At 44.2% G+C, this 13,756-nt stretch overlaps 2 protein-coding genes across 3 annotated transcripts; one reads left to right on the plus strand and one right to left on the minus strand.

Moving 5' to 3' along the window:
* Window positions 1-843: 843 nt before the first annotated feature.
* On the plus strand, window positions 844-4,926 carry LOC142054255 (gallinacin-9-like). Of its 2 annotated transcripts, XM_075086568.1 has the most exons (3): window positions 844-984; window positions 3,102-3,231; window positions 4,596-4,926. In XM_075086568.1, exons 1-3 carry the CDS (start codon window positions 927-929, stop codon window positions 4,612-4,614), a joined length of 207 nt encoding a protein of 68 aa, XP_074942669.1. In that variant the 5' UTR covers window positions 844-926; the 3' UTR covers window positions 4,615-4,926. The 2 variants fall into 2 exon arrangements, with proteins under 2 accessions (XP_074942669.1, XP_074942670.1); XM_075086569.1 differs by lacking the exon at window positions 4,596-4,926 and having other exon boundaries at window positions 3,102-3,235.
* Window positions 4,927-6,826: 1,900 nt separating this feature from the next.
* Window positions 6,827-12,787, minus strand: LOC142054256 (gallinacin-8-like). Its single transcript, XM_075086570.1, has 4 exons — window positions 12,701-12,787; window positions 8,406-8,496; window positions 7,942-8,075; window positions 6,827-6,967 (listed from the first exon to the last, which is right to left on the minus strand). Exons 2-4 carry the CDS (start codon window positions 8,461-8,463, stop codon window positions 6,959-6,961), a joined length of 201 nt encoding a protein of 66 aa, XP_074942671.1. The 5' UTR covers window positions 8,464-8,496; window positions 12,701-12,787; the 3' UTR covers window positions 6,827-6,958.
* Window positions 12,788-13,756: the final 969 nt, after the last annotated feature.

Raw genomic sequence — 13,756 nt, forward strand, 5'->3', positions numbered from 1 at the left:
TGTAGCAGCAGAGACACACACGACCTCACTGGTTTCAGTGCAGAGCTCATCTGATTGCTGAAAGGGACTTGGGATGCAGTTTCCTATGACAGTTTGGCACAACACACAACGGTGTCCAATTCTTTCTGTCTAATGACATCTTCAAGATTTGGTATTCTTCAAATCCATGGCTAAAGTCACAAATATAAGATGGAGAGGGTAGCTGAGCTCTGAACCATGGTAGAAGAACATCTGGGAGAAGGAGCTACTCCCATGTCTGCAGATTTCATGGCTGGGAGGGGGAACGGCCACAACTCTTTCACCCCTACCCTGCCTTCTTCAGCTGCAGCCCCACAACTCTTATCCAAGCAAGGACTGAAGCTCTGATCTCTTCCTGTGCCCAAGGAGGAGGGTCTGTTGCCTTCTTGTTTCACACAGCCTTACAGGCCAGCTACGCAGCCTTTGCTACAACCACTGTGCCTGGTGGCTGGGGGGAGGACAGCCTGTCACAACACTATGGCCAAAAGCCATGGGGCATCAGCAGATCTGCATGGTTTACAGTATTGTAGATCGGAGGAACCCACCTCCTTCCTCCTCCAATCCTGTGCCCTCCCCAGGTGCAACCCACCAGCTGGCACAGGGCATGTGAGCACAGAGTGATTTGGCTGCTCAGGTCAGCTGGTGTGATTTGGTCATTGCTCAGGTCACGCATCTTCAAATGTGTTAGGTTGCAACATCTTCGTACATCACCAGTCTCTATAGTGACAGGGCAATGAACTCACTGTTCTTCAGACAACCACTCCTCCGCCCCCTAGTTGTCTGCACTGCTCCATCCAAGAGCCTTTATAAGTACAGGGACTAGCCACCTTCTGCCTGGAACGTCAGCTTCTGACCACCTTCAAGTATCTTCAGAGCTGCAAAGACCATCCCACTACCAGCTGACAGACATGAGGATCCTTTTCTTCCTCGTTGCTGTTCTCTTCTTCCTCTTCCAGGCTGCTCCAGGTAAGATAGAAAATAGAAGAGATGGAGGCTAAAAGGGTGCCTGAGCAGAGAAGTCCATTAGAGCCCAGAGCTGAGGTTCAGATCACTTCTGTGTCCTCAGCTTGCATGACTTTTGTGTTAGAAGTCCTCTTCCCAGTCATAGTCCTGATCTTTAAGCTATTGAGTCAAGGTCCTTCATAACCTGACTGATGGTCCCCTTCTAGCCATCTTGTGTTGCAGTTGCATGATGACATGATGGAATAAAGATGCTCCTGGTATTCAGGCAATTCTTAGCCTGATACTTAAGACACCATCATTCAGTGTGAGAGATTTGTCTCCTCGCATTTTCACCCCTACCTTCTGTGTATTCTAGATCAGTAGACCTCATGTATTTTTGGAAAAAAGTAGTTATGACTGTGGGGCTTTACCTGAACTCCCTACCGTCCATGTGCATTAAGTGGATTTGCTTTTGTTTGCAGTAGACTCAATGTTGTACTTAATTTCCTAGTCAAGCAAGTGCCTGTCTACTCAAAGAAGAAATGTAGAACTACTTAGGCCAAAAGCAGGCACCTGTAGGAGCTTTAGGTAAAGCCTGTACTGCGTGCTTCTGGATTGCTTTCTTGGACTACTCCTATTTTATGCATTACAAAAAAATATTCTCATTTTCAAAGCAAACTGTGATCCCTGAGATGGCTGTAGGGATGGTGCAATTCCAGGAGAGCCTCTGGGAAAGGGCAACAAGTCATTTTATATCTCTTCATAAAGACTTACACATAGAAAAGACCCATAACACTGTAGGGCTTTTTAATTTAGGAGACAAGGGAAACCAAAGTCTGATGATGTCTTTAAAATCCGCTGAGTGAAATCAACAGCACACAATCCTTGAATAATATGTGATTAAGAGAAAAAAGTTGAGAACCACTAGGACAAATCGGGTGAAAGGTGGTACACCTAATTTAGAATAAATCTTGCATGCCTTTCAAATTAAGGATAGAGTCCAGTTTGACGACTGGTGTGAATCGAGCTAGGTACAGAAGGTACTGGGTGAAGTGACTGGGTTTGTGCTTAGCAAGAAGTTGGGGCAGGTGATAAAGGGCCTCTTCTGCCTTTTAAGTGCGCAGGTATACAAGGCTCCAGGGGATATGAGACATCCATTTAAATCATTAAAAAAAAAAAAGATAATTTGAATCTCAGGCTGAATATCCCAGTGGGAACAAGTAATGTCTAGCCTGGAAACACTCTGAACAGAGCCTTGGGGCTGGCTTTTCAGCTGGAATAAGCCCGGGCAGTTCCCCTGATGATGTCTGCAGTCTTTGCCACCACCTGAGCACTTGGCCTTTCAGTTCTGAACACACTGGCCTGGTAAAACCAGCATAGCATCTCTACAGTATACAGTACTAATGACAACAGTCACTGACTTTATTTTATAGTGTATACTTTAGTGTATAAAATATTTTATCTGGGCGTAAGTCCCATTGATTTGGCTGCGATTAAGATTTATCTTTTATGAAGGTTTATGCCATCTGTGTTAGCCTCACCATATTTTATATGGTAACACAGCACACAGGTTTCCTGTGAGCATGCTGCTCACAGTCAGAATGCTCAGTGCTTCCTGCGAGGAAGATCTTCAAAGTAAGAGATAAAGATTATAAGTCATAAATGCACTTTACATTTGCTGAAACTTGAACTGAAAGTTTGACGAATTTAAGACATTTATATCTGACTATCATCATTCTTTTTCTGAGAGTAATGTGAGATTAATCTTAAATACAATTTTCTGTGTTTCCTATGGCTTTTTCACATAAGATGGTATTTCTGTGTGTAACTGGAATGACAAACACATGTCTCCAGGAGAGATGCTAAGGAAGCAGACAGTTACCTTTGGGTCACTATTAATCAGGCAGACTGTCTCCCCATGCTAGTGTTACAACCTGCTCTTCTGGTTAGTTTGCATTTCATAAGGATATACAGAGCTTAAGGAGATGTGATCAGGTTACCCCAGTCACAAACCAGGCACTGTGGCAGGAAACCACATACCACACCATTTAGTCCAATGCCACAACTCTCCAATCCTCTGCCTTGACAAATGAACATAAATTTTCCCTTGGGTTTTGTTTGTTTTGGTTTTTTTTTTCCAGCTTACAGCCAAGAACCTGATGACACCTTAGCATGCCGGCAAAACCGGGGCTCCTGCATGTTCGTCGCATGCTCTGCTCCTCTGGTTGACATTGGGACCTGCCGCAACGGGAAGCTGAAATGTTGCAAATGGTAAGACGACGTCCTCCAGAGAAAAGCCACTGCACCAAGAACAAACAGACTTACTGGGCTTTTCCCCCTTTTCGGGACACAACAGGCCACCATGTCCAGTCCCCTACACCCTCCAAAACCCACTCTAATTGCTGGGTTTTGTGGCTGGTAACAAAAAAGCAGAGCCCTGTGGTGCCAAAATATGCCAGTCTGCTTTCTCTGAAAAACCACAGGGAGAATTTGGTGATGAGCAGGGAGAGTCCTGGAGCTTGCAGATGACGGAGCCAGGGCTGGCTGCCTTTGCAGCAAGGGAGCCATTTTCTCCATAAGCTCTCTGCGACTATACCTCAGCTGTGACAGTAATGCAGGTTTGATCTCACACTCAAGCCTACACCCTTTGAACCTCTATATCACTAGTAACATCTATCACCAGTTACATATCACATATCACTACTAACTTCTTCCAGCATGAGTCTGGTACCAGGGCAGAACCAGCTCATGCTCAAACTCTGTCTCTGCTAAGCAGGGTGGACACAACTGTCTTGAGACAGCTCGGAGGACTCCCCCTCAGTCCACACAGGCAACAGCATGGAGCTTTGCACTACCAAAAAAGAAAGCTTATCAGCGCAGAATAACCATTAAACAAACCAGGACTCATACCAGGGATGCAGTTCTCCATCTTGGTTACTTTATCTGGTGCAAAATGCCAGATATTAGACTAAAGGGCCACAGGACATTTCCACCCTTTAGGAATAAAGCATTTTTTCATCAGCATCAGTGAGAAAGCATCTGCATCTAGAGGAGTTATCCCATGTAGAGTGATGCTGTAATATGCCACAGTCCAGCTCTGCAGTTGGTGACATTTCATACCAAAGGAGCTGTAACAGATCTACCCCTTTCTGGACCCCATACATATTTTCTTTTTTTTTTTTTTCTTGTTTTTAATCATTTGCATTTTTATTTAATCTAATTGCATTTCTGTGAAACATAATGCTGGAGGATGCAAGAAAGGGGAGAAGCCTTGTCACCTTTCTCATAGAAAAAAGGCATGGAGGAAAGTGAGAGGATCAGCCACTTTCTCCAGGGCAGCTCTCTATTCCTAAACTAGTGTTATTCTTAAACTATAACCTGCCAGGTATTCTGGGTCATCAACAGCTGCAGCTGAATAGTTGTGGTGTGTGCTGAGTAGTAGTATCCACACCCTTCATTTTATCTGGGTTGTCTTATGGCCAGAAACACAGGTCAGTGATCCAGATCACAAGGATCTCCAGTAGTCCTTAACCCTATGCGTTACCTTATGTCTACGCTAGTCTGAGATGGCAAGGTGTAATTGATTTTTGGATTGAGATAGATGGACTGGCTAATCACCCAATTTTTCTTTGCAGGACACCAGTCAGTTCCTAAAACTGACACCTCACTAATCACACAGACAAGAGCTCTAGGCATCTAAGACATCTCCCATTTTCTTACATCAATGGATCCCAGCCTCAGTGCAAGCCTGGGGAGCCTTTCCCATTGGGGTGAAGACCCTTAGGGGAACAAGAAGATCTGAAGAGGAGTTCTTGTACCCTGATAAAGAGATTTGCAGCTTCAATTCTAATAAAAGCAAGTAACTGTGAAACCATGTATGTCCATGTATGTCAGGATGTTTTTTGCTGTTGTCTATAAAAATCAACCTGTAAATGAAATTTATTTAACTAAATTAATTTAAATGCATGTGTCACTGAGTTCTGTTAAATCATCCCACATAGTGTCTGGGTTGCAGCCATTTGTGTGGCAACATATTTATTAATAAATCAAGAAGCACTAGAGCCCATTCTCTCTGCCATCCCAGTCCAGGGCACCAGGCTGGGGTTCAGGAGACAGGCTCACTCCTCCACTGCTTTACAGGGTTGCTTCTGCTAGCCCAACCTGAAGTTCTGGGAATGGCAGTGCAGAGAAACCCCAGGGTGCCAGAAGGCCAACTTTATAGGTGTTGAAACCTCCTTGCCACATTCATATCATTCTGCTCTTGCTGCCTCTATTTAGTCTAGACCAACGTCATGTCAATGGGGTTTTACTTCTCTGGATCCTAAGATAGTAAAACTATTTATCACTGCCCTATGTTGTCTGGAGACAGGGGGTTGCATGTCCAACAGCCTCGAGTCTCGGCACCTGCTGTTACACAGTATAGACACAGCTACTTGCTTCCCTTTCCTGTCACTAACATCCCAGAGTGCTAATGCAAAGGCCAAAAGGACTTGAGGTAAGGAATGACTAAAAGTATCCATGCTTTCCATGCCATGAGCTGCTATGGATGGTTTTAGGACTTCCACAGGCCCTGAACATGGTCACCTTGTGCCAGCTTTCTACTTGCCTATTAAAGGGGGTGCTGGCTGACAGCCGGCTGGGCATGAGCCAGCAGTGCCCAGGTGGCCAAGGAGGCCACCAGCCCCCGGGCTTGTGTCAGCACTGGTGTGGCCAGCAGGGGCCGGGCAGGGATGGGGCCCCTGTGCTCGGCCCTGGGGAGGCCCCACCTCGAATACTGGGCTCAGGTTTGGGCCCCTCGGGACAAGAAGGGCCTTGAGGGGCTGGAGCGTGTCCAGAGAAGGGCAGCGGGGCTGGGGCAGGGTCTGGAGCACAAGTGTGCTGGGGGGCGGCTGAGGGAGCTGGGGGGGTTTAGCCTGGAGAAGAGGGGGCTGAGGGGAGCCCTTCTCGCTCTCTACAACTACCTGAAAGGAGGTTGTAGCGAGGCGGGGGTCGGTCTCTTCTGCCTAGTAACAAGCAATAGGATGAGAGGAAATGGCCTCAAGCTGCGCCAGGGGAAGTTTAGGTTGGATATTACAAAAAACTTCTTCTCCGAAAGGGCTGTCAGGCATTGGAAGAGGCTGCCCAGGGAGGTGGTGGAGTCACCATCCCTGGGGGTATTTGAAAGACATGTAGATGTGGCACTTCAGGACATGGTTTAGGAGGCCTGGTGGTGTTGGGTTGGGGGTTGGACTTGATACTAAAGGTCTTTTCCAACCTAAATGATTCTATGATTCTGTGATTCTGACTGTAACTGCTCAACCTAATAATGAATAGGACTAGGCCATATCCCTGTCTGTATATGGGTTCAGTTTCTTCTCATCTTCTTGGAGAAGGTTACCACGAGGAACATGTCCCACTGACCCCAGGTGAGAGGAGAGCCAGATCTTCCAGCAATGACACCCACCAAGACAATTCCTCACAGGTATAAGGATCAGACACAAGGTCTTCTGGAGCAAGTTTATTAAAATTTATGGAGATATGTAGACTATGAAATATGAACACCCCAGCTGAGCATCCAGTGTCCCTGGAGACTGTGTCTTATAGTGCTAATCACATTATTTCTAACTCTAAAAGGAAAAGAATACAATGTGTATCTGTTCTTAGGGGGAAAGGAAGAACTTGCTCTGCACCCTGTCGTGAGGACAGACTTCTACATGTTCGTGATCTATTCTCTGGGATAGATGTTGGTGGCCGCCATATAGTTTCAACAGAGAAACATTTTAGAAAAAATAAGAAATATTGGTCTTTTATGGGTGGTTCAAGAACAGCTGTGGAGTTTCTTCAGATCATTATGTTTGTTTGTAGAGGAGGTTTTTCCCTCAGTTGTTCATGCTTTGGTGTGTGCACGTGTGTGTGTTAAATGCATATTTTCAGCTCAAAATTCCTGATTTTCAATGGGATGATGCATGTCCTAAATTCCCAGAAGTTCTGCTTAGCCAGTCTGAGATGCCAACAGTCACTAATCGTACTGCAAAAAAGGAAAGTAACTTTCAGATTTTGCACTTATAACCAGGAAAAGATTTGAATAAGAAGCACAGAAGGGATTGAATGACCACCAAAAGCTGATATTCCTGGATAACTCATAGTCCTCCTGCTGCTGGATTTTAAACATTAATTGTCTTCCTATTTTATTTAATAATGAATTGCTAGGTCCCTGTACCAGAAGCTTCCTTCTCATCTTAAAATCTCTGGTGTGGAGAGGAATGTCTCAATATACATCTGCTGCTCATGCTTTGTTTTTAACATCTCTGCTATAGATATTGAACAAAGTTTAAATAAAAGCCTCAAAAAATAAGACTAGCTACAGCATCTTACAGCAAAAAGGAACAGAAAATTAAATATTAGAATCACTGTGGATATTTGTTTCTGCAGTTTCAGGTTGGAGTAAAGATACAGGCTGAACTTTAGGACTCTAGTAAGGAATTCAAGAAAAATTAAGATTTTATGTTTTGCTTTTGTCTAAAAGGAGAGAACTCTGGAACTGGAGAAAACATCTAGCAGAACAACATGACTTTCAGGTTGTTCTTCTGACTGTGAGACCCTGCAGGCTTTGCACTGTGAAACATGCAGGTTTCCTACAAACCTGACCCAAATGTCCCAGCATGCGCATTGAGAGACGTGTCGTTTGAAGCCAGTATTACTCATCACGAGCCGTTTTAACCAGCTAATGGGAACAGCAGAGTATACAGTTCATTTCTAGCTAATTACTTATCTCTGCCAAAGAGATTTGACTGTGATTTTTCCCATGAGGCACCTGAGCTACATCATTAATGGTACACAAGGAACCAATGAGGAAATCCTCAGGAAATCCTATATCTAAGTGTACAGAGTACCTACTCCCTGTTGGCTCACACTAGAGGAGCTTCACATCTAAAAGACAGCCTGGATGTGCGAACCCATTCCCCCAAGAAACACCTGATCTTCATCAAATCCATTACTCACCACAGTCCGACAGCAAGGGACTCCTTGCTGGCAATGTCCGAAGGACCTTGTATTGGGTAGAGGACAGTGGTCAGTGGAACAGGTACCCCCAGCCTGTTTGCACTGCACATCATTACCGGGTGCACGCATGAAACCTGCACAAAAAATACCTGAGTCTTGATTTTCCTTCCCAAAGAAGACTAAGAATAAGTTAGGGTTATAGCATAACAGCGGTATTCTAGTCTTCCTACAGACTGGCGACATCTGTACCATTGAATTCCCTCATTTTCCAAAGCGGGAGGGTTCAGTACATCCCAAGGACCCAGCCGGTGTCTGCTCACTGCTAATGTCTGCCCAACACGCTGGCAGCGCTAGTTGGCCTTGGGCAAAAGGGACTAAAACCCATTTTATTTCCATTTTGATTTTAGGTACTCCATACTCACAATCTACCCTCTGCATTTCCTCTGATTTTATGTAACTCTTACCTAAAGTGCCTTGGAGCATTAAGAGGAGGACAGCAAAGAAAAGGGAAAAGATCTTCATGGCCAAATTCAGTGCCACCAAATCAAACAGCCACTAAGAAAAAAAACAGAAAGAGGTCATGCATTTTTCCTACATTTGTGATTACCTGATCCAAACCCTGTTTATGACATATGAGCTGCAATTTTTTGACAAAAATGCTCTTTTATGCAATAGAGTAAATGTTCTAGAATAAATCTAGTGAAGTACCACTCTTAGAGGGAAGATATCTTTGAAAGCACATTGCATAAGATCAAGAAAATGTATTTTTGCCTATAAAATGTAAAAGAATGAGATGAATATTTTGATTTTCTTTCCATCAACTGCAAAGATAGTCTACACCAGCTCCAGTGAAGACTCCTATGTTTGAATCCCTTGCACCCTGGAAGTTAGAATTTTTTTAAAAAAACACAATTTCCTCCAACTTTTATCCAAATATTATAAAACAAGCAAGAGTTTAGAATCATAGAATGGTTTGGGCTGGAAGGGACCTTAAAGATCGTCTACTTCCACCCCCCCTTCCACGGGCAGGGACACCTTCCACTAGACCAGGTTGCTCAAAGCCCCGTCCAACCTAGCCTTGAACACTTCCAGAATGGGGCAACCTGTTCCAGTGTCTCACCACCCTCACAGTGAAGAGTTTCTTCCTTATATCTAATCTAAATCTACCCCCTTTCACTTTAAAGCCACTGCCCCTTGTCCTATCACTACATGCCCTTGTAAATAACTTATAGGTAATGCTGCTACATGCATACAATCATTGATCATTTAGGGTTTTATCCATTTTTATTTGAACAACCATACCGGGTCTGGCAGGGATGGAGTTAACTTTCTTCATGGCAGCCCATATGGTGCGGTGCTTTGTATTTGTAACAAGTCGCTTAATGACTAAAATGTCCATTTTTTTACATTATCACATATTTTGCTTCAGGTATGTGTAGATAATGACTTAAGCCATTCTAATTTCTCTGGATAATAAACACTCAGAAACTTTAATTATTTGAATAGTAGTCACTTTTGTAGCTTACAAACCACTAGTAATTCCTTGAAAATGTCTTTAAAGAAAAATCTAAGGAGCCATCTACCTCTATAATGTGTGCCAGCTGAAAGCCTCAAACTATATCTCCACCATTATTTTTGCTGCAGATTCCAACTAACCTTTGAAAAGAATATGAGCTACTACAATCGTTCAGAATCACCATTATGGACTGTAATAATAAGCCAAATACATTAGTGAGTTGTTTATGAGCATTTAATTAAGCTGCAAATGATGGAATGATGAATTTCTTTCTAGAGAAGCAAGGAATACTACCAAAAAGAGATGTATTTTTATCGTTATCAATTGAGGCTGGTGTGGAAACTACACCTTCAGCTCACCCTAGACGACTTCAGATGTCAGTAGCAGGTGGTGAGGAGTCACGGTGACCAGTCTGTCCTACCTGGTTCCTCTTAATGGGGAGCTTCACAGAGTGATGTCTTGCCCCACAACACCTGTCTTTATATATTCCTGTCAATGACAGAGCTGCCACAGACCAGCTGGCCAAGGACATGGGCTTCTTACAGCGATTCCTGGCAGCTGAAATGTCACTTCCCAGCAGCTGGTGAAAAATGGTGACCTCTCATGAACTCCCTCCCCTTTCTCTGGCACGTGAGTTGGCTTTTCGAAAAAGCACCTTACACCACCCGGGTTTGTGTGCAACGCATCGATCCATCGTGAGCTGTGAAAAAGCGTCCTGGGACATACAGTGAAAACTGCTGGTTTGGCTCCAGCAGGGACCTAATTCTACAGGGCTGCCCTATGGCCATGGTGCCCTGTGCTGATGGCAGAAATGTCCTCTTTGAAGCCTGGAGATACCTACCACAGCACCTAAGCAGATGCATTAGGGAAGTTCAGTTTTTGCAAAAGACTTTAAAAAAAAAAAAGGCTCCTGATAGGTCTCGTGGGCTGTAGACAATGTCTTGAGAGCAGAGAGGAGTTGAGCATTGAGCCTAGTTCACACAACCCTTTTGCAGCAGCGCGATCACACAGAGGAGCATGCTTCTCTGTGCACCAAGAATAAGTTCATTTTCACACATCTACCACATCTGTATTTTACTCATTGCAGAGAAAATAACTATTGTGTGAATAAAGTTTCAGGGAGGCACCCACTTCCACGGACCCACTTGCTGGGTAGTCAAAGGACACAACCTCCACAAAACATGCTTTGGTCAAACGTGTCCCCAGAGGACTTGGACCAGAGAGACTGATGGCAGCACTGGTATCTCCTGGACCCTGAAGGCAGCCAGGTGAGTGCAGAGTTTTCCAGACTCCAGAGTCTAGGAAAAAACCCAACATCCTTGTGCTCCAAACAGCCATCCAAACATCCATCTATCCAGATCACCCGCGTCCCAGAAGAGGGCAATAAAGAGCTAATACTGAAATTTCTCTCCAGCAGCCTGCTTCAGTCAAGAGTATGTAAATTATTCTGACAGCAGGGTTTTATGGATTTTCTTCTTAATTATACTGATGTCTCCTGATCCCCAGCGTTGATATGTGGGAGAATTATGCTTTCCGACAGTGTGGCCTCAAAGCTCTCCGTGTTTCGCAATCTGCTGTGCATTCCTGCAATGGACAAGAAGCCAGTCCTTGCTCTGACGATCGTATTGAACCAAACAGGTACCAGAGGCAGGTGCAGGGAGAAGGAGAGGGGGGCTTCTTTTGCCTTGGCAGCTGGAGACAGCCAGTGATGAGCGCCTGGGGAGGTGGGACACATTTGCTTCCTGTGGAAATCATCAGTCTCTGTGTCACAGGAGCCTGAAATCCCATTTACTTGGGCGCGAATGATACAACAGGAAAAATCCAAACACATGCTTTAACTGCCCAGAAGGAGACAGCTATTTTAAATTCCATTCCTGTATAATTTAATTGACGGCACATGTATATGTGCTTTACAGTAGGCAGGACCATTCGCTTCTATTGTTTGGATTTGGTTTTTTTCCTTAAAAAAATAATATTACTTAAACAATCCAATGATGAAAAGTAAAGCGACAGGAATAAGCTCTGTGAATATTAAATCCATAAATGTGTTCCTAGAGACACAAATCTCTGAACTGAGCTTTTGAGGTGTGGCAATTATTCACCTCTTGAACAGGACCCTGAAATAGGATAAAATGACTCTTCCTTCCTGTTTCCCACTTTGTGCCTGTGCCACCTGCCCGAAGCGGTACAAAACAGATCAAAGCTCAAATACGAATCAAGACTGGGATAAGATCTTCAACTAATTCATTATATCTGTTGTTATACTTGATGTTAAACTTACTCTTAATTTCTTAAATATGTAATTAAGCTATCTGTTGTTTTAATTACAGAATGCTATTATTGACCCTAAATAGTTTTGGCTACTCAAGCTCACAGAAGTGGTACATTCCCGTAACAAGTTTCTTGGCAATTAAATATGTGTAATGAAAGAACGAATACTGAATATCAATTAATATTGTGTACTGAAAGCATTTTGACAGCTGAACATCTTGTTCAGTTTCCTTTCTCTGCAGTACTGCAAAGGATAATCTGTGGAGCGCTTAAAAATCATGTTCTTCTTTAATACAGGGAACATATGCAAGCACATATATATATATTTGTATCCTTGTGTATATGTATGTTAATAATGATAATAATAATAATAATACTAAAAATATTCCAAGAGGAATAAAGGCTGAATTTTCTAAACTGCTTTATATTTTATCTTAGCTGAAGAAGATACAAATAGAAAAGAATCCAGACATTCTAATCTGTGATTTACTCAGGAATAGCCTGGAAATTAATTTAATTATTTGTTTATTTAAAGTTACACATATTCTATAATTACAGCATTTCTTACTCTCCTATTTCTCTACAGTCCTCCTAGCAAATCCACACTAACATATATATTCATATTTATATACAAAATGTTGTTAATACGGACATGTGGAAGGACTCTTCTAAATCTCAGCTGGCTTTTTTATCCCTCAGCATGCTACAGACTCCCGTCCTCTGTAAATATCCAGGACTCAATTCTTTTGCTCCCACTTAAACTAGTGCCACCTGAGATGCCTCTGTGTCCCACCTAGCCTCCCCGGCCACCCCAGCAAGGCTTGGTGTCCCCTCTCCTGACCCATGTCCACCAGCCCCAGGTGGAGACCTCAGCCAGTCCAAAGCACCGCAAATTGCTCTAGATGCTGGTGTGAAGGCAACTGGGCTAAACCCTCTGTGTCTATATAACGCCTCTGTCATGCTGCTGCTTACCTCTGATGATGGGATGTCCTCAGCCAACCTGGAGCCTTAAGGATCCTCCACCTTCTCTCTGCCATCGTCTTTCTCCAGTGTCCTCTGTGCAAATGACAGGAAGGGATGTCAGACCTTTGGTACAATTGCCCAACCCTTGTCCTCGCGGCATGTCTACAATTTGCAAAAAACAGCATGAAATCGAGCCGGAAAACAGCCTTGCTGTCCATTCAGTGGCCTTGGCCAGTCCCGTGGAAACCTGCCCAGACGTGGCTTGGCCAAAACCTGCCTGGAAATCCCAGCTGCTGCCTGGTGTTTTGTGCAGCGGCGCAGAGGCAGCTGCCCCCTGCTCCCTCTGCCCACAGCAGCTGGGCTGCACCTCTCCCACCCGCAGAGACCCTCAAGCTCAGAGAAGACACAAGCAAACAGAGGACTTGTCAGCTGCTTCCAAAGCCCTTGAAATATGAGGGCAAAGGTGCTGCTCAGGGCACTAGGGAGCAGAAATTCAGCATTACGTCTACAGAGAAGCAGTAATATTTACCTGTGCTTCACCGACCATATTGCAAAGCCAGGCTTTATGCCACATGGAGAGTTTACCCAGCTGGGACAAAAACATAGGTTTAAATAGCTTGAAGGCATACACCTGAGCTCCCTTTCCGTTCGGGGCACTTAAGCAACTCGAAAGCTGATGGCTGATCTGAAGGAAGATATTCCCAGAGCTGAGATTTCTTAAAATGATCCACACAGAGTCCTGCAGGGACGAACAACCTGTTCCAGTCCCCTTCCTCACCCAAGTGTGGCATCCCTCCTGGGGTGCAAGGTTTATGATTACACGGTCCAGAAGACCTATAAAGCACTGCAGCAGTCACCAGGGGAAGCTGGCGACACTGCCAGGGACACCTATTCTGTTAGACATTTATTTTTATTACAGTGGGACATTGCCTCACGGACACAGTTGTCGAGGGAAAATTCAGGACTCTAAGCCATCGTAGCAGCTTTAAGCTCCTCCTCTTCCTTTCATCCAAGGTGATTTAAAGCATTTTTACACATATGGCCCAATTTAAGAGCAGCAATGGC

The sequence above is a fragment of the Phalacrocorax aristotelis genome, chromosome 3 (assembly GCF_949628215.1).
Source record: "Phalacrocorax aristotelis chromosome 3, bGulAri2.1, whole genome shotgun sequence".
Taxonomy (NCBI): domain Eukaryota; kingdom Metazoa; phylum Chordata; class Aves; order Suliformes; family Phalacrocoracidae; genus Phalacrocorax; species Phalacrocorax aristotelis.

Bases quoted from the DNA above. Each gene is read 5' to 3' on its own strand.
- LOC142054256 (XM_075086570.1), bottom strand. From the start codon at position 8,463: ATGAAGATCTTTTCCCTTTTCTTTGCTGTCCTCCTCTTAATGCTCCAA. The intron at 8,076-8,405 runs GTAAGAGTTACA...TTTTTTGTGCAG, and splicing joins AATGCTCCAAGGCACTTTAG to GTTTCATGCGTGCACCCGGT.
- LOC142054255 (XM_075086568.1), top strand. From the start codon at position 927: ATGAGGATCCTTTTCTTCCTCGTTGCTGTTCTCTTCTTCCTCTTCCAG. The intron at 985-3,101 runs GTAAGATAGAAA...TTTTTTTTCCAG, and splicing joins CCTCTTCCAGGCTGCTCCAG to CTTACAGCCAAGAACCTGAT.